This window comes from Sceloporus occidentalis, unplaced genomic scaffold, assembly GCF_023333645.1.
Source record: "Sceloporus occidentalis isolate IW3139 unplaced genomic scaffold, rSceOcc1.0.p SCAF_5, whole genome shotgun sequence".
Classification (NCBI taxonomy): Eukaryota; Metazoa; Chordata; class Lepidosauria; order Squamata; family Phrynosomatidae; genus Sceloporus; species Sceloporus occidentalis.
Window position 1 is genome coordinate 172,483,433 of NW_028316985.1, and position 21,320 is coordinate 172,504,752.

At 40.2% G+C, this 21,320-nt stretch overlaps 1 protein-coding gene across 1 annotated transcript in view; it reads left to right on the forward strand.

Annotated features, from left to right (window-relative positions):
* Positions 1-13,592, forward strand: part of LOC149313145 (alpha-synuclein) — a 69,353-nt gene extending 55,761 nt beyond the window's left edge. Inside the window, exons 5-6 of the mRNA XM_089527105.1 lie at positions 6,790-6,876; positions 13,022-13,592. Coding sequence (XP_089383231.1) covers positions 6,790-6,876; positions 13,022-13,054 — 120 coding nt within the window. The 3' untranslated portion in view covers positions 13,055-13,592. The remainder of the gene's footprint in view (positions 1-6,789; positions 6,877-13,021) is intronic.
* Positions 13,593-21,320: the final 7,728 nt, after the last annotated feature.

Genomic DNA, 21,320 nt, shown 5'->3' on the forward strand with positions numbered 1-21,320 from the left:
GTCTCTCAAATTGTTTCTGTTTATTTATGCAAAGATTACCTGATCTGGTTGTTCCATTTCATATGTCCATAATATTAGTTTTGGGTTAAAAGTTTTCTGAAACATGTTGAACTACTCTTCTTTTGTGTTGTAAGAATCTATCCTTGTTCTTTCCATGTTATTTCTACCTTTGCTACTGTTAGCACACCCTGCTTAATCCCACACTGTATTTGGGATCTCCATATTTCATATCTGGAGCCAGTATGTTCTTGAGAGGTCATAATGACCTTTAGGAAAACCAGGTCAGGTTCCCAGGAGAAAAGGAGTGAAACCCAGAGCATGTGCACATCCAGGTAATAAGACAATCAAATCTAAATAGATGTACTAAGTGTTCCTTCCATGTGCATTTCCTCTTGCACCTTGAGAAAAAGGATTGCCTTGCACTCAAGGCAGTAAGCCAGCTTCCCTTCCTACCCTATTGTGTTCCCAACCAAACTTCCCTGTCTATCCATCCTAGGAATATCCTGATTCTATGGCTGTTTTTTGTCACACTAAAATTAAAGCCACCAACCAATCCAGAATCCCATTGTCAATTCCCAGGAAAGAGTATCAAGCCTTTGTTACCTTCCAAAATAGCCCATTGCTTGGGGCAAGATTTTAGGTATAAGCATGGGTCTCAGGAACCTAGTGTCTGTGCACTCACAACTTGTATACAGTTGTCTCAGGCTGCACTCCATGTATGAAACTATGCCAATGTCAGACCTTCCAGTATGAACCACTCCAGCTTCCCATGCTGTACTCATCAGACAGGTAATTATCACTCCCTGCAAACCCCTCAAACTCTGCTATTCCATTTTCATAGTTCCATTTCTGTTAGCTCTGAATGCTGTGTCTATGTGGATGGTATTGTGTGTGTGACTCCACTCTGCATTTTTTCTAAATAAAACTCTCTTTATTCACCCCAAGCCTGGAGTTCATAACAGGAACGTTAACCCCCCTCTCTCTTTTCCAGCTATAAATCTTTCCCAGCCTTGAACTGCCAAACCAAAATGAAACTATCTATCAGGGCCTATTAAATACAAATTACTCTTTACTGTGCCACTGAAGAGCTGTTAATGTTTGGCTGTGATGCTGACAAGGATTCCAGAAACCATCTGCTTGGTCACAGAAGCCATACCCTCTAAACAATATGTGTTTCAAAGTCCTCTCCATACCTGCCAACATTTCACAGATCAAAACCAGGACACACATGACAGAGGAACATCACAATGTGATCAAGATGGCAAACGTTACGAATGAGTGAGAACATGTAAATTAGAATATGCTGCACCAGTTAGTTTTTGCCTGAGTCTACAGGAAAGGGCAAGATTTGGCTCCCTCCCTTCTCCTTTTCACCTTGGTGACTACACTGAGCAGAAGCCACTTTGGACCCAGTTTACAGCAATTGACATAAGCTGAGGACAATGGAGAAAAGTGGGAGAGAGAAACAAACATTTTCAAAGCCGTTCAAAAGTGTGATAATAGTGAATTAATTGGGATTGTCTCTACCAAATCAGAATAATTGGTGGATATCATCCTCCATATTAGAGTGCCATATTAGGAGGCACCTGGAGATGGACAAATTGTGGAGAAACAAAGCTGAGGATTTTTATTTGTATTTGAAAATGGAATAGGTTTTGTTAAGCAAGATGGTCTCATTAAGGAAAGGCTGAACTTGTAACTGAATAAAGGTATCAAATATTTCAGTGCATACCAGAGAGCAACAACTGGAGATAGGAAATTATTCTAAACACTGTTTATTCAAAGAGGTAGATTTCTGCAGTGTTATCAAGAATAATTACACTGATTATTTTTGTATTGTAATTGTGATGAGAATAGATATCTGCCTGTTCAGCAGAGCTTCTTATTTAAATAATAATCTCAATTTGGTTTTTAAATGTTGCTGTCACAGTTACTTTCAGAAACGCTCCTTAAACTAAACATGAAAATATAATCTATTTATATTGTTAGCTAGCTAAACATGTTCATTTACTTGTGTTACTAACCATAAACAATTACACTTTTTTTGTACAATTTAACTGGAAACAGAGAAAACTTTTAAAAGTGGGGAGGGGGGGCAAGGTAAATCTATGTTTCTTTCACCAATGAAGTATAATGAAGGAGACAAATTAATGATGAGAAAGCTCTCAAGATTCATTCTTCAAAAAGAATGAGTGGAACTTGGTTGGTAGGCCAAAGAGGATCTCTAGGCAAGGATCCAAAGCCAAGACCTGGGTTAATTTTATAAATGCCAGTTTAAAGAATAAGCAATTATGATGGTCAAGAATGGAAGGAACACAATAAATGTGTGTACTCCTCAAGGAAACAAAGTACCCCTTGACGATACGAAACAGGACATTAATATCCACCCTAGTCATATCAAATTTGCTAACACCAGAGCTCTGTCCAACCATACAGAGCTTCCTCTTCCTATATCACCCTCAGATGCTGTCTGAGCCATACTCCGCTTTCTGGGGATTCGTCTCCAGGACTGGTAAATATCATCCTCTCTACAACCCTAAGCCTCCACTATACAATATCCCACACCTTTATTTCAGTTAGCTTTGTATGGTGTTTCTGACTGAACTCCTACTGTTTGCTTGGTTGCACTCTTGCATGTTTCTAAATAAAACATTTATTCACCAAAGTAGGAGTTCCACTGCAGTTAGTAGTGGTATAAACAGATGAAATGATCCCCCAGTTACCCACTTCTCACAGGCCTCTTTGAACGTAAGCAGTTTTCCCAACACTGAAGGAGATGCTGCTACAAGTTGGTGGAGACCCCAGTTCCCCCCCCCCCACACACACACTTTTTTAGGTAACAAACCAGAGCTTAGGAAATTATTCATTTGGACTCGAGGTCCTAGAATTCCCCCAGGCAAGATGTATGTGAAAGATTCTGATAGGTGTAATAAAAAAAAATGTATAGACCATTCCTGAGGTTTATATTTAAGAAATCTATTTGGCCAAGCAGTTTGTGATGCTTATATCCCTCTTCAACTCCTCTAGCAACAAAACAGTGTTCTTTTCACTTTTACTGGTGATGCACTGCTGGCAAAATGAGTTACTTCCAGTTTTCCTACTACTTTATATTGTTAGACAGCCCACAGTTTTTCATGTGGAAACTCAAAAGCAGTTTCATAAATGTGTTTTCCTTGATATATTTCACTGATGAAAAAATAGACCTCTCTGCTCTTTATTGATAGGAAAAGACAGCCACAAAATATTACACTTGTGGTAAACACCAGCACACAACCACTCCTAAATCCACTATCAACTGATGGGAGATGAAAATTGTTATGCTTGAGGTCGCAATTTGCTGCATACTTCCCAGAGAATATTATCCCACTAAATTATGTGAGATTTATTTCCGAATCAATTCGGAATCAGGTTGTGAATCAGGAATTCCTAAAGGTTTGGCTGAAGGAGACTCCAAAGTCCTGTTTATGTAAGTCCTAGCCTACCCAATGATACTGCTACATTTTTGCAGTTCGAAACCAAAAACAAAATCCAATGACAAACTTTTAAAATAAGCATTTTTTGATTGATTTAAATGATTTTTCCTAAATTCCCAAGGAATTTTAAATGGCACAGCAGTAGTGGGTTCCAGGAGGCAGATTGGTCAGAGTTGTCCATTGAAAACTGGAATTTAGTCCCCTAATTGAATTCCATTGATTCCTTTAAAATTAATGAGACTTAAAATGTAACTTACTTAACCTGAATGTAAACCATTTGTAAAAAGACTGAAAAATGCACTCAGAGAACACACTGAGAAATAAAGTAGATGTTAAAGTAAAAGATGTATAAAGCAGAACTAATTCATTAATGTTATTTTAAAGAAATTTTGATATATCAAAGCTCACAAAGTAGCCTGGAGAGATAGAAAGTTTGAAAGAGTGGTCACATACTCATTCATCTCATTTTCCGCTCCAGTGAACCAGAAGCAAAAGTGAGTCAAAAGAAATATGTATCAGTACACCACAGGGAATGAACTCACTGACAAATTTTGTGTCACAAAAAAAAGTGATGTGGACTGAATATGTATAAGATTCAGAAATATTCTGGTCCTGTAGTTTGATTGAATGCTCTATAGGTGAAGCCCCGTGTACAATTTTAATGATGTCTCCGTTTCACGCATGTCCTTAATGGTATCCAAAATAAAATGAATGATAATAATAATAATAAATAAATAATAAATGTTTTATTTATAGCCCGCCCAATCACTAGGAATCCAGGTGGGTTACAACAGTAAAAATGCATTGGAAATAAAATACTAATTGATCCCAACCCCCAATTATAAATTGCATGACCCTTTATCTTCAGTCAGTGCAGTTATCACCTATATGTTCATTTGACTGTTGCCTTTGGGGGAGGGCAATGTTGTTGTTGTTGTTGTTGTTTAAATGTAATATAAAGATAAGATTGAGTCTCGGGGTGTAAAAAAAAAGTTTGTTCCAGAAATTAATTTACAACATTTTTTTTACTGAGAAAACCTCCCGCGACAGCTATTAAAAAAAGACAATACACCTATATTAGTAACTTCAAATTTGAGTTGTATAAGTACAGAAGTTGAAAGCGCATATATACCTCATGTTATAACTTATACATGAAATGTGATTTCTGAAAATGAATACAGTAAAGCCATTACAATGAACACATGCAAAACCTGGTTTCAATTCGGTTAAATAATAATAATAATAATAATAATAATAATTTTATATATATTTCCCGCCTCTCCCTGCGGATCAAGGAGGGATTACATCAATAAAATAGTAAAATACAAGTATAAAAATACAGATAATAAAACACTAACAATATAATTTTTAAATTAAAACATCATCTGAACAACCAGAAACATCCAAAAACTTATTGTTATAACCAGAGTAAAGCATTTTATCTTAAAATCTCCTCTAAAAGGTCAGGCGGGTAAGCCCACTGGAAGAGATCCATCTTAAGAGCCTTCTTAAAGGCATCTAAGGTGGTAATAAAATGGATCTCTCCCAGTAAGCTATTCCATAATTTGGGAACTGCAGCCATAAATGATCTATGAGAAGTTGTTGTTAGCCTGGACTTATGGTGTTCTAATAAATTCTTCCCTGATATTCTGAGAGTGCTGGGCGGATTGTGTAGGGAGAGGCGTTCCTTCAAGTAACTTGGGCCCAAGCCATATAGGGCTTTAAAGGTAATAACCAACAAATTGTACTGCACACAGAAGCTAATTGGCTCTAAACTCTAAATGCCCCTCCCTAAACTGCAGATCCTATGATTCCAAAGGATGGAACCATGGCATTTAAAGAGGAATAGCACTATCATTGTGTAGTGTGAACAGAGTCCAAAATACTTCAATGCCTCCTCCCTGCACCATCAAATTATCTATGCAGACACAAACACCAACATGTCAGCAATGATTTATAATATAAAAACTACTTTCAGAGAAAGTGATGCTACATACTTGGAAGATACATTCAAGCTACACACACAGCTTTTCCATGGTGGAGCAAAGAACATTATTAGCCAATCTGATCAGGATGAAGTGGGCAAAATTCCTTCCCACTATTGAATCTGGTCACTATTTAGAAGCACATGTAGAAAATCATCCTGAAAAGCCACAGTTAAAAACCAAAAGATCTAGAATTGTAAACTGAGGAGGGGGGGAGAAAACATCTCTGATTCTGATACAAGGAAACCCAATTTGTACAAACTGAATAAATTATTAATATTATACATACATATGCAATGAAAAGCAGGTCAGGGATCTAGAGACCATTACAATAACTGGGCCATGTGTCAAAATGAAGACTTGCTGCTCTTTAATTTAGAAAAGGGAAGCAGTTCTGGGAACAGAAAAGGGTGAAGGCTTTTAACTCTTTTGTCTGCTACATCCCTATTTCATTCCCAACGGCTTCTTTCTCCAGCATAGATTCCAGTGTGTGTTCGCCTTTCTTTTGAATCCCACAAGAGCAAAAGATGTCAATGATCAGCATTTTGAACTGAAAAAATGAGAGGAGTCAAAAGTGGGTATCATTTTCCTCCCACACTGCCTCTGAAATGTCTTTTGAAGCAGCTTCACTTTATAAAAAATAAAAAGGCACTGGGGAACTGTTAGTGTGTGACATACAGATAGACTGTGCTGGAGACTGCAGCACCACACCTTTTCTTATTCATGATATATTGCACCCAGGACTCTGTCATCAAATACACGGTTACTAGAGGATGTAAATGGCACAAATCTGTCATTAGGAATGGTTGGGACTCTGTTAATTTTCATATGGAAGTCTGTGAGCCTGTCAGAAGATCAAATATAGCCTATCTGTATGTAACACCCTTATTTGTAAAGATTCAATACCACATCAAAAACAGATTTCCTGACAGTTAGAAAACTGTTAGGAAGAAAAATTGACCAGTGACAATTTAATTCTGGTATTCAAACAGCCCAAACTGTTTTGGAGGAATTATTCTGCAAAGCAAAAAAACATGGGATTTTCCCCCCAAAGACTTCTGGTTAGTGCAAAAAGTAGGTTTGTTGTTGGGCTTTTTACAAACAAACAAACGAAAATTAAAACTGAAGACAAAGAGTTGTCTTTTCCTCAGTTTCCTCTCCACTTTTTGGAGATTTTTATATACTTTCGCAGGGGCAATTTATTTTAGAGACACAGAGAGAGCTAGTATATTTGAAATATTCCATATTTGAAATGTGGAATGATGTGTTCATATTTAAAATTAAACTTTAAAAAATTCCATGTTGTTTTATTTTCTTCCTTACATCTGCAGAATGAAGGGTTTCCTCAAGAAGGAATGCTGGATAACACAGACATGCCAGTAGACCCTGAAAATGAAGCCTACGAAATGCCTCCAGAGGTAAATCTTTCTTTGACAGCTTTTCACAGAGTAACTGGCTCTTGATGCATGTTCTGGACACATGTTTGCAACCCTTTGGGAAATTAGGAAACTAGCATACAATAGACCTGTCTTGAAATCACTGGAGAAACTCTCTAGGCAGTGGACAAAGCTCATCTGACTTCATAGACTAGTTCCCATTAAATTTTATCTAAATCAGTGGTGAATACCATTTGTTCATCCAGATAATTTAAAAGAACATTTCTGCAGTCTTTTACCATTGGACATGCCAGGACTGATGGGAGCTGCAGACTGAAACATCTAGTAGTGAAATGTTCCCCCCAAATTAAAATGTGGAGATTAATTTGAGAATTCTATTCAGAAGAAATTCTCTGAGAAAAGTAAAAAGAGAGAGAGAGGGGGTTTACATGTGACCAGTTAAATTTCTTAGGAATTAAAAATAGCAGTGTGCTCCTATATTGCTTGTGATGACCATCAAAGGATCCTCTCCAAAATCTTTCCATAATACATGTCTGTGCTGTACAGTAGAACCTCAGTATGCACTGGGGTTTGGCTCCAGACCCCGCTGTGGATGGATGGTCAGGTCGTATTATATGCAATGGTGTATTAAAATGGTATCCTTTTTATAAAATGACAAAATCAAGGTTTGCTTGGGCGGGGGGGGGGGGGAGAATTGTGTGTGGATATTTTCAAGTTGTGGATGGTTGAATCTGTAAATGTAGAATCCATGGATATGGAGGGCCAACTGTACTTGTGTTGTTATTGTCATGTTTCTACATAATTGTATATTGTTTTAATATTTCCATATGGTAGTTTATTTAAGTGTTTATTAACTATTTTATCATTTGAGTTCATAAAAAAAAAGAGAGATGGCTTTGTTTTAAGTTATGGTGTGAACCACCTTTGGTCCCATGTCAGGAGAAAGGTAGGATAATTAATTAATTAATCAATCAATCAATTCTCCCACTCACTAACAAATATAATACCCACATAGCTACCTGGGAAGAGGGCCATCATTGGGTATTTATACATCATTGGTATAAATAATAATAATAATAATAATAATAATAATAATAATAATAATAGGGACATGGAGCCCTGGTGGTGCAGTGGTTAAATGCCTGTACTGCAGCCACTCACTCAAAACCATAAGGATTGCAAGTTCAATACCAGCGAAAGGGCTCAAGGTACCCAGATTGTTGGAGGCAATTAGCTTACAGTTGTAACCCACTTAGACACTGTTAGTTCAGTATGAAGCGGTATATAAATGAAGCTTTTTGTTTGTTTGTTTGTTTGTTTTGGATAACCCAATCCAGCACAGACTGAATCCCCTTCTGTTATCATTCACTCACCTTTGACCATAAACACTCTTACATACACTTACAATACTGGCTTGATTACAATGGCAGGGTATGTGTGAGCTTATATACCCATGCACGCACATGTGTGCACAGAGAGAGAGAGAGAGATGTGTGTATGTATATATATATATATATATATATATATATATATATATATATACATATACACACACACACACACACACACACACACACACACACAGTATAGTATATGCAATAGTATATGCAATATATGGTACTTCTTCATTTGTGTGGACTTTTAATTTATGATTCCTGAGGAGCCTGAACAGCAAAAGACTTTTGATACAAATTTGCCTAGGATGAACTTGGGGCTGAAAGTAAACAGACAGTCCTGAAGGGGCAGCTTGACAGTCCCTCTTTGAACATCAGGTCGGGGCCGTGTCAACCACACGCCATGCCCCCAGCCCGTCTTTTCCACCACAGCTTTGTAGTGTTCCTGTGGCATGTGCCACAAAGCTATGTGGTCAAGTGGGCGGTGTCAGAGCATGTGTCGTCTAAACACCGCACTCTGACACCACCCCCAAGCTGGCACAAAGGGGAATACACTTCAGGGTTCTGACCTGGGCCCTGTGTTGTTCAGTCTCTTTATAAATGATTTGAATGATGGATCAGAAAGCATGTTTTACAAATTTGCAGATGGCATCAAATTAAGAGGGGTAGCGGGTAGCTAATATCCCACAAGACAGGATCAGAATTCAAAATCATCTTAACAAATTGGTGAACTGGGCCAAAACTAACAAAATGAATTTCAGCAAGAATAAATGTAAGGTATAGGATGCGTAACACCTGGCTTGAAAGCAGTACCTGTGAAAGGGATCTAGGGGTCTTAGTAGGCCACAAGCTAAGCATGAGTCGACAGTGTGATGCTAAAACCAAAAAAGTCAATGCAATTATATATTGCATCAGCAGGAGTATATTGTCCAGATGAAGAGTATATTGTCCAGATCAAGAGTAGTAGTAGTAGTAGTAGTAGTAGCTTTAGTAAAATGTAATGTAAAATACTGTGCCCAATTCTGGGCACCACTGTTCAAGAAAACTATTGACAAACTGGGATGTGTCCAGAGGAGTGTTTCCACTGATCAAAGGTCCAATGGAAACAAGCCTAATGAAGAATGGCTAAGGAAGCTGGATAACCTTTGCCTAAACTGCCTCTTTAAACATAGGTTGGATGGTCATCTCTCAGGAGTTATAAATCCATGCATGCCATGGATTTGTACAGTATGGTCCTTGCAGTTCCTTCCAGCTCTTTGATTCTATAATTTCTGACCATTGGACATGTTGACTGTGGTGACAAGAGTTAAAACCAAACTGTCTTTGGAGCCCAGCTTTCCAGTCCCTGATTCATGTTTTATGCTGGTACCTTCAGTGTAAGGACTTTAATTATGATCAGATCCTAAATCAGTATCAAAGAGGCATAGAAAAATATGCATACATTATGCAGTGTGAAAATACATGTACATCTTTCTTCCCTGCCTCTGCTGTATCTGAATACTGCTTAGAATTGTAGATTTTTTTATCTTTCTTCAAAACACTTCCCCCACCCCACCTCCATTATCTGCTTTATTTGCGCCAGAAACTTCATAGAGATACCTGCTCAAATTTAAATACAAAATTACAGACCTTAATGGATTGTGAATTTCAGCAAATTGCAGCATTTTCTGAAAACCTGTCTCAGTTAAAACTTCATCTTTACCATCTTTAAACACAGTTATAGTATTTATCTCCTTGCTACACTTTATAGAAATGCAAAAGAATAGCATAATATGTTTTTCCTGTGAAGGCAAGCAAAGAGAATGCCCTTACTGTGGGACAAAAAAAAAGGCAGAAATACCCATATAATATGGTGGGAAACAGCCTTTCCCCTTTCTCCTTAAGCAACATTCTGCCTTCTATAGGAATAGTGAGGTCAGGCTCTTGGGGTTCTGTTCTTGCATGTTCACAAAAAAGAGAATAAGCCAAAACAGAAAGAAAAATTTCAGTACAGAATATTAAACAAGGAACAAGCTTCTCTGAAGTTTTTTCCCCATCACCGATTCCATAACAGAAGAATCTCACAGTTGGTCCTGTCTGCACAGGCCAAATACAATGGCCTCCCACTGTTCCTTTGGCAGAGAGACTAGACAACATACAGCCCTGATTCTGGTGCGAGCAGACAGGCAATGTTGTGCACCAGAACCGAGTTTTACCCCTCTTACCTCAGATTTAACAAACTGTTCGCTCTGGATGTTCCCAGAAGATCTGGAGCCATCCATTCTGATGCTGGGCAACTGTTTGAAATGCATCCCACTGGTGTGTTCACCACTGCTGCTGGTTGTTTGATCTGACCTCAGAGAGAAACGACCCAGAGCAATGACAGAAACACTGAACCCAGTAGGACACATGTGCAGTTAGCTGCCCAGCATCAGAACAGAGGGCTTTGCAATGGGGGCGGGTTGGAGCAGTCCTGAGGCCAGGGTACTCCAGACTGCTCCATACCAGTGCAGTCAGGGCCTTAGCCTGCTAAGTAGCCCCATCTGATCTTGGATGGTAAGAACAGCAGAGAGAAGCTTAGGAGAGTTTATATTTAATTAATTAATTAATTTGTTTTATTTATATACCGCTATTCCAAAGATCATAGCGGTGAACAGCAAGTAAGCTAATTAGCAAGTAAGCTAATTTGCCCCCAACAGTCTGGGTACTCATTTTAGCGACCTCGGAAGGATGCAAGCTTGCCCAAGTTTTAAGATTCTTTGGGGACAGCTTTCTCATAGTCCTATCAACTTCACAGGCATGTTTGGTGAGAACACAATAGAGAGCCTTCTCAGTGGCTGCTCCCAGACTGTGCAACTCTCTCAGCTAGACCCCTCCCTGCTGTCTTTCTCTTAGCAAGTAAAAACCTTTTGATTTGAATAAGCATTTGGTGATTGAGGGATAAAACAGACAGGCACAAGATGCCAGCTTGGGGGGTGATGTGGCAGCATGGCGTTTAGATGATGCACACCCTGACACCACCCCCAAGCTAGTGTCATGCCACCCAGCTGCCCAGACAGCAGACATAGTTGCAGTGCTCCAGTGGCATGGCATTTATATGCCACATGCCATAGGAATACCAAAAATCCACCACTGCGGCAGAAAAGCTGCTAGTGCAAAAGGGAGCAGCATTTTGCCACTTCTTTTTGCACTGGAAAAAAGCCAGATCAGGCCTGCAGCTTGTGGTTGCCGTAACCCTGATCTGGCACTCAAAGGGGTGTCGTGAAGCTGCCCCTATATGGTTGTCTGTTTCAGTCCTAAGTGGCTATAGGGGAAAGACGTGAATGGGGTTCATGTGGTGCAATTTTTATTGTTCTTGTATGGTTTTAGATGATTTTATAGTGTATTAAAAACATGGGCAGGATCATATGGAAGAATCCACTCATTCAGATAACTTGGACTTGACTCCCTTCCTTTAGAACCAGTTTTTACAATTGTCAAAGAAGAGAAAACAAGGCATAAGGAGGAGGTTCCCTTATCTCCTCACTCTTGTCACTGTTGTTGTTGTTGTTTTCATTTGTATGCTGCCTTTCTCCCAGGAGGGACTCAAGGTGGCCCACAGATAAAAACAATTTTTAAAATTTCAATAAAGTTGAAAACAATTAAAATCATCTACAAACAATACAAAATTAAATAAAATATACAAAAGTTAAAAGCATAACTAAAACCCTCCTGCTCCATAAAAACACCTTGATATGAATTATATATCAAATGTCTGCTTAAATAAAAATGTATTGGCTTGCCAATGAAAGGCAAAAAGGGGAGGGGGCAGCCTAGCTTCCCATGGAAAGGCAAGTGCAAAAGCAGTGTCAATAACAAGGAGAAAAGAAGGGTGAGGAAGTTCTGAGGATTGACAGAGGGTCCCTTGTAAGGATCCAGGCCCTGACAGGTCACAGATGATGGCTACAAAACCAGCCCTACCAAGAACCATCAGGACCACAACCCACTGCTCTTAGGGAAGAGACTGCTTTGTTAGTTATAGAAAGCCAACATTGACTACTAACAGCCACCCAAAAAGGAACCTAGTAATGTTCAGCTCCAACAGTAGTGAGAGAATGGAAGTGTCCACCCCAAATTTGTGAAGTGGGTCAGGCAACCATAGATTTGCAGGCTTAATTTAATCCAATAGTCTTTCCATTCTACTCTGTTCCTTTTTTCCACCTGGCCTAGGAAAATGAGTCTTTATTATCGGAGGAAAGGGGGAGGGATGCAAACTAAGTGAATGGGCGAATGAATGAGAAACCCAAAGACACATTCAGGGTAAAGAGGATTCTAGGATAAGAACCAGTCTAAATCTTGATACCTGATGAGAACTGAAGTCTCTGAAGAGTGAAACAAGATGAAGAGATGACTTTGGATGAAAGAACTGAATGGAAACTAGTACAGGCCAGGCCCTTCTTCGCAGGTCTGAAAAGTGGGTATTACAGAGAAGAGTTCTAGGACAGTCTTATCCTTCACAGGATTGTTTTCTATGTATACAACAAATATTTGTTTGTCTGTGTGTGTGAAAGAGAGAGAGAAAGGGGTGGGGAAAGAGGGGAAGTACCCATTCTAGCTTGTGCACCTCTACTCAAAATTTGAAGTACAGCCTGGACACGGGTTTACCACTACAGTGAAAATTATCCTTCAGGTTGCATTGTGTATTCAAATTTAATTTTTTCCTTTTCCTTCTCTTCTTCTCTTCCTCCTTTCCCTAATCCTTTTCATCCATTTCCTTTTCCTTCTCTCCTGTTGACTATTGCTGTTCCCAACAGGAGGAATACCAGGACTATGAACCTGAAGCATAAATCCCGCTCTCTTACTTCTGTCTCCTTAACAAAGACATCCTGTCCTGTACAAGTGCTGAGTTCCAATGTGCCCAGTCGTAAACTATTTTTATAGTTTCTACAGTGTCTTTTGAAGTCTTCCATCAGCAATGATCGGAACATCTGTAACTGTGTCCAGTTTTCATTTCAGTAATATCCCTTACCTCTGAAATGAAAGTTTGGGTCTCAGAGCCATTGTTGTTGTGTGGATATTGTGGCTTCGACTTCTAAAAAGTTTGAGAACAAGTTTTAAAAAACACCTAAGTGTCTACTCCTTATTTGTAAAGCTGTACATGTTTTGTTGACAGATTGTCAGTACTTTTAGTATTGTTTACAATATTTTTTAATGTTTCTGATGATTACTCTTTTCTGTCTAAGGATGACATTATTGTGAAAGTTGTTAATATATTTCTATACATATATACATATATATAAAGTAATTGAGCATGAACTATGCACCTATAAATATTAACTGTGAAATTTTATGTACTCTGTGAAATGTTTTACTAATATGTCTCTGTAAATAATGGTGTCCAAATGGAATAAAATATGGTATCTGTTCAAATTTGTTGTTGCTGTTGTTCTTATGTGACTTCAAGTCAACTCCTAAGTATAACAACCTTCTAACAAGGTTTTGTTGGCAAGACTTATTCAGAGGAGGTTTGATAGAGCCTTTCTCTGACTGTTGCCACTGAGCCATGGATATTAAAGTGCTGTCAAACTGCTTTATTTCTGCAATGTGTTAGCAGCCTATGAAGCTGAGAATTTGTGGCTTTCACAAGCTCAGCCAGTGAGTTTCCATTCCTGAATGGGTATTTAAGGGCAGGTTTCTCAAAGTCCTAGTCCCACTCAAACCACTATACCACACCAGCTCAAACAATTACACTATACATTAAATCCTCCTTTCCTCCTTAATAAATTCCCACAGGCTGCATTTGCTCACCCTTTTTTTACTACATTTTGGGGGCTGCATGTCATAGTAGTTTGGGGGCATAAGATCATGCAGTTCCTCTTCCTCCCTGACACCCTATTCCTCAGTGTCACCTCATTGCAGGACAGCAACAGCAACTGAGCTTTCTGCCACTGCATTAGGAAAACCTCAGACAATGAACAATATGCCCAAGGGTGAAGAAAAAGGTGTGCAACATTCTATGAGCCACCTCTACATTTCCTTTCCAAGCAGCATATAAGATTGCTCTTTAAATTGCATAACATGAGATAAATGTTTGTTGGGGGAAGGTTTATCTTTGGCAGCCCTTAATGATAGCCAGATGGAACCCCCATGTTGCACAGCAGTCTACATACAAATGATAGTTGCTGCAGTTTACAACAAGTCAGGATCTATGTCCTTTACAACTTCGTTGTTAACTGCCCTTGAGTTAACTTTGATTCTTGGTGACTGCAGTCAAGAAATAAAAAGAATGGGATTGAGAAGAGCAGCTATGAAAGAACTGGACAAGATCATAAAGTGTAAAGACATAACTGAACACTAAAGTGAGGACAATCCAAGCCACATCATCATGTATGGATGTGAGAGCTGGACAGTAAAGGAAGCTGATAGAAAATAAATTCATTTGAGATGTGGTGCTGGAGAAGAGTGAAGCCAAGAAGATAAAACACATGTGTTTTCTGCAGCTCCAGAGAATCAGACCAGAACAATGGATTCAAATTTCAGGAAAAGAGATTCCACCTCAACATTAAGAACTTCCTGACAGTAAGCGCTGTTTGACAGTGGAATATGCTGCCTCAACGTGTAGTGAAGTATCTTCCATTGGAGATTGTTAAACAAAGGCTGGCCATCTGCCAGGGGTGCTTTGTGTATTCCTGCATGGAAGAAGCTGGAGTGGATGGCCCTTTAGGTCTCCTCCAACTTTATGATTCTATGAAATGGGTTCTAGACCAGATCAACCTGGAGCTATCTTGGAAGCCAGGATGACTAAACTGAGGCTCTTGTACTTCAGCCACATCATCAGAAAAATGAATAACTGGAAAAGGCAATGATGCCATAGGCTATTTGGAAGCATTTAGTTGGCAATGGTGAAAATCAGAAGATTCTCCCTGATGGGCCTACCATCTGGTCCCATAAGGGCTCTTTTGAAATGTTTATGCAAGGCTGAGGGTCCAGCTGTTATTGACACAGTGCAGAAGCTGCAGTGCAGCCATTTAACTTTTTTATGTACAGATGCAGAATATTCTGGCTGGTGGGTTCTGGAAGTTGTAGTACAACTAAGTCAATTTTCTAAGGTACAGAACAGAATATATTCAGCTTTGGCTACAGCCTACTTTGAATTTTCAAGACATAAGGTCTTCAAGCTCAATGACAGCACTTGCTCCCCTTAGGCTTAGGCAAAACATATGCAAAAATAAAGTGTGCTTTTCATCGTTATGTATGAAGAATTTGATATTAATTATTTAGAGCTTGATGCCTGCTTGCCATCATATTGCATTCCTATGCCAGTGTTGTCAGAAAATATGAAGTGTATAAATCTCTCTGAGAAACATGAGTCATTTCTGTTTGTTTCTTTGGGTTAATCTTCATTCATTCCAGGTAAACATTAGACAAACCATTCACAGTTCAAGGCAATTCACTGTCATTTTGTGAATAAAGGCTTTAGTTTATGTGCCTTTAAAAAGAAAAAGCTTGCCCTCAGATGGCCGAAAAGGTAGCTGCCCATAGGTTCTTCTGGTTACCATAGAAACCCTGTGGATGGGAGGGTGGGTGGATGGGTACGTGCATTCGTGTGCGTGCATGATGCTGTGCACAAGCAATATGTGGATTTTTAATGAAATTCCTCAAGGACTAGTAAATCTTTCAAAAGTAAATGGAATAATGGTTTTGGTTGTTTTTTACTTTGTTACCTGTAGAATTACAGAAGCCAATGGAAGGGCTGCATATATAAGATGCAAAACTGAATCGACACCAAGATAAGATGACTATAATCCAAAGGGCTGATCCAATGTGCATGTTGTTGTTTAAAGCAACAATGGGTTGTGTGTGCTAAGCAGCACTGCCTGGAAAATAAAGTATGAGTTCATGTTTGGGCTTGCAAAAAGCCTCTCAGTCGTTGTTGTTTTTCCAAGTCCCATTTGTATTTTCTTCCCATTCTCATTTTGTGCCAAGTTGCAACATGTTTCCTTTGTGTTTAGTATGAAAATTTGCACATTTTTACACCTTTTTGGAATGTGTTTATTTATTTACCTGTATTTACCTAATCTATGCATCTTCCCGCAGAAGTGACTAAAGACAGGATGAGGAAAATGCATCCCACAGCCACCCCCAACACATTTTCAATCAGCACCTACTCCACATTGCTACTACTTACCCTCCAACAATTGACAGATAAAAAACAGGACATGTGTGTCCAAGAAACAGAGTGTGGTGAAGGTGGCAGAAATTATTAAGGAGGAAGAACATACAAGCCAGGAGGCACTGCAGCAGCTTGCTTTGTCCAAAACTTACTAGAAAGGGCAAATTTCTGCCCCTTCTCTCCCCCATTTCATTGAATTAACTGAGTGCAAGCTACTTTTGTACTTTAATTTCAGTTTCCAGTAATTGAAGTAAGCTGAGGAAAGGGGGGGGGGGGGATAATAAACAAATAAACAAATAATTGCCCTCCATGACTTCTAGCATCTGGAGCAAAAAGCTGAAATTTTCTATGGCTGTTGAAGTACTTCAATATCTCTTATGAGGCCAACACATCTTCCAACAGTTCCCCAGCCCTGATTTAACATGATTCTCAGAACACAGTCACACTTGCTAAAGTGGTATCAAATGGCTGTAACTGTGCAACATAGATATACCCATTATGCTAGTAGGAGACTTTGGCTTTCAGCTACTTTTCTTCTCTGACTTGGGCTGTGTCTACACTGCAGAATTAATGTCATTCGACACCACTTAAACTGCCGTGGCTTAATGCTATGGAATTTGGGGATTTGTACTTTTGTGAGATAGTTAGCCTTGTCTGTCAGAGAGCTCTGGTGCCATAACAAACTACAAATCCCAGAATTCCACAGCACTGAGGAATTAGGTGTCAAACAGCATTAATTCTACAGTGTGGCAGCGGCCTTGAGAGTGTATGGATTAGAGAAAAATTTATGCCTCCCATTACCAAAAGGTATTCTTAAATTACACTGGTTTTATGAAGTGGGATGTAGTATAGAAAACACCAGTATGGAACAGCACAAAAGGCAGGGGCCAATCCCCCCCCCCCCCAAGAATTATTTCCCCTGCAGTCCATACTGGTGTGTTTCCAGCCCAATGGAAAGGACCAGTTCATAATTAAGCTAGTTCATTCAATAAACATATCATTCACTTGCTCAGAATGGGATGTCCCTTCAGTTTTATAAAAGATCAGGAGGATAAGCCAGCCAGAAAAGATCCGTTTTAATCACGTTCTTAAAAGCTTCTAGAGTAGTAATCAGTCGGATCTCTACCAGTAAAGCATTCCACAGTTTAGGGGCCATGACAATAAATGTTTTCTGGGAAATTGACAATAATCTGGTATTTGGATAATCCAGAAGATTCTTCCCGGATGTTCTGAGAGTGCGGGGCGGATTTAAAAGTTATGACCTACACTTTGTACTGTGCCCGGAAGCTGATTAGCAACCAGTGAAGGAATTTTAATACAGGTGTTATATGGTCAGATCTAGGTGTTCCAGTGACCAATCTAGCAGCCGCATTTTGAACCAACTGAAGCTTCCGAACTTGGTACAAAGGTAGCCCTAAGTAGAGCGCATTGAAGAAATCAAGACGAGAGATTACCAGTGCAAGTACCACTGCTTCAAGGTCCTTTCGGTCCAGATAGGGACGTAGTTGGCGTATCAGCCGAAGCTGATGCCAGGCACTTTTGGCCATCACATCTACCTGAGATGATAACTGTAGAGATGTATCCAAAAGTACCCCCAAACTGTGTACTTCATCCTTTAGGGGAAGTGTAATCCTGTCCAGAACAGGTTGACAAATCTCTGTCCCTGGACTTGGGGAACCTATCGCTAATACCTCATTTTGTTTTCCCTCATCCAGCCCATTACTGACCCAAGGCAGGCATCCAGGGGAGATATGCCATCCTTAGTCACTGCATCAGTCGGAGACATAGAGAAGTGTATTTGGGTGTCATCAGCATACTGATTACACCGCGCCCCATGTCTCCGGATGATCTCTCCCAGCTGTTTCATGTAAATGTTAAACAGCGTGGGGGACAGAATGGCACCCTGTGGATGCCAGATGTAAGTTCTCTTTTTGCAGAGCAGCTGCCCCCCAGCTCCACCATCTGGAATCTACCCGAGAGGAACCATTGAAGTGCAGTGCCTCGGATACCTAAACCCCTCAGGCGTTCCAGAAGGATACCATGGTTGATGGTATCGAAAGCTGCTGAGATGTCCAAGAGCACCAACAATGTCACACTTCCTCTGTCGATGCCCAGACAGAGATCATCGACTAAGGCAACCATGGCCATCTCAACTCCGTATCCCACCCTGAAGCTGGTTTGAAATGGGTCCAGATAATCTGCTTCATCCAAGACAGCTTGGAGTTGGAGGGCAATTGCCCTCTCGATCACTTTGCCCAAAAATGGTATGAGGGAGACCAGTCTGTAGTTGTTTCTCAGTATAAATGGGGCACATGCAGTTTTATGACCACACATGCTATCCACTTGTTTTTGAGTCACAGGATGTTAGATTTGGAGGAGACTTTCCAAGCCATCCAATTCAGCCTTGTGCTAAAGGCAAGAGTCTTGCAATTACAATATATCTGACAGATAGCCATCCAACATCCACATGTATATCTTAATTAAAGATCATGTCCAGAGCAAATCTATTAAAATGCTGAACAGTTTATTAAGATGTTTCTCCTAAGTCAGTGCAAAACCTAAGCACTTTCTGGTGAGAATCATGTAGTGAAGTGCCATGTGACTGTAATATGTTCATGAAAAGTGAGGTCCTTACACTTCCATCCAAGCAGCCAGGTTCCACTGTAGACACCATATTCCACAGTAGATGCTCTTATCAAGGTTCCACATGACTGAAATTTCTCATCTGGAATTTAAAAACTCTCATCTAGTCACAGTTTTTTCTTTGTTCTCTGGCACTTCTGCAGAAAGAATAGAGTGAAGCCCTCATCCAACCCCATCCTTCCTTTACAATATGAAAATATCATCAGCTTAAAAGTGAGTGTGGGCCCTTATGAAGTCTACCTGACATTTAGCAATATTCAAGGAAGCTCCTCTGATCTAAAAATGCCTAGCAGATAGGGAAGCGCTAGGTGGGAGAAACAGATGAAATAGCCAACAAGCCAGGAAAGTAGGTCAGCTGAAAGCTATCAATTTTTTTAGCCTATTCTAGGGATGAAGGTATTCTTCAGTAAAACATAAGAACAAATGTTCTCTTAACTGCAGTGTCCAGTTATGGGATAAACAGCCTCCTATGAATCTGACTACAGTCTACAGTTCATCACCCAGTGAACTGGGCTGTAATCTGCAGCCCTCCAGACCAGACACAGAGTTTGTCTACATTAGATATATATTGCCCAGGAAAGCAGCCAAATTGTTGTTAAGCCAGCCTAGTTCTCAAACAAACCCCCAGATAGGAGAGTCGATGCAAGCAACACAGTTTTGGAGATTCAAGGCAGTATCAGCAGAAGGATTACCAAAAGAGTTGTCAAATGGTCCAAGATTCAAGGTATCAGACAGGCAGGTCGATAAGGCAGTCCAAGGTCAAGGTTTCCAGATAATCAAGATAGTCAGCAGTCTAAGAAGCAAGGATATGTTCCAAGAAGGCACAGGAACCAGAGACACAGTTTTTCCTACAGAAAGGTCAGATAACCACTGGCGAAGGAGCACACATGCTCCAGCTGCCTAAATAGGCAGGCAGCAGGCATTAAATGCGTTTCTGGTAAAGCCTCAGTGATCTTCAAAGGCCCTCTCTTTCAACTTAATGCTCCCTGAAGGTAGGCACACTTTCTAGATCCTCCTCTATGTCCACAGCCTTGGCCCCAGGCAGACTTGGCTGCTGAACCTCTGGAGGGGCCACACACGCTGCTCCAGCAGAGCTAGGGTCAGCCTTAGTCTTCCCAATTATAGGTTCAGGTCCCAGAGGCTCTGGCTCATCCTCTGAGTCCTCCGAGTCGTCCTCCAGGCTGGGCATGACATATATTCTGAATTCCCCCTGAGTGGGGGGATGACTGTATACACATGGTCAAAGCCCTGAATGGGGTCCATGCTATTTACAGAATGCCCAAATCCAATTTGGGTTTTCCATCACTTGTCCTGCATTATAGACAGACAGACAGCTAGCTTTTGGGCAACTTCGCAAGGCCACACCAAATGTCCCTAGAACCAGCTCTGGTCATACCACTGCCAAATGTGTTGCCTTAAATTTTGTTGCCATCCAGGTTTGGCAGCAATCTGAGTGACTAAGATGCAAGAGGGTGTTAAAGCAACCCCTTATATGATAAATTTCACTTTCAGTAGCAACAGGAAAGGAAGGGAAAACCAGAAGGAGACTTGCCATTGGGCCAACAGAATAGGGATGTGAAGACCACATTTCACCCTTTCTGGTTGCAAATAAGGCACAGCTGAAAACTAAATGTTTAGTCTAACAAGATGATATGACATTACAGTGCGCCCTCGCCTTACGCAACGGATCCATTCTGGTCCTCCCCCCACATAAGGCAAATTCCACGTATGGTCAAGCCCCATATTCAGGCTTGCCATCCGCATGACTTCAAGTCCGTGTATGGTGAACTCACGTACGCCATGGCTGCACTGTATCTAACATCAACAGCACCACCTGTTCCATTCATATCCTGCTTTAACCCTGTGGGCTAGTGGACTTCATGGCTCTTGTTTTTTCCCAAATTATTCTCACAATTACAGTCAGCCCGTGCCGTTTGTGGGCTTTGTTTACACAGCTTTCAGCTTGGGCAGTTCAGGCTAAGAGATAATCATATGGATATGATTTTTATACAGGGGTCCCCTGAGACTGCAAATTATTTCAGGGATGCCTCCAGGGTAAAAAGATAAAGGCTGCTCTAACCACTCCACCACACTGGCTCTCCTATTTTTTGTGATAATGTCTGGAAATGGGATATATAATTGATGGATGACAATCAATACTATTGGTACAGAAGGGTGCACATTTCTGATTTATTCAGAGCCTTTCATTAGTTTGTGCAGGAAAAGCTTGCAAGTTAACCTGTGATTGCATGCAATGGAATGTGATCAATCTGATTAAAGTGACTGTGTCACCAGTT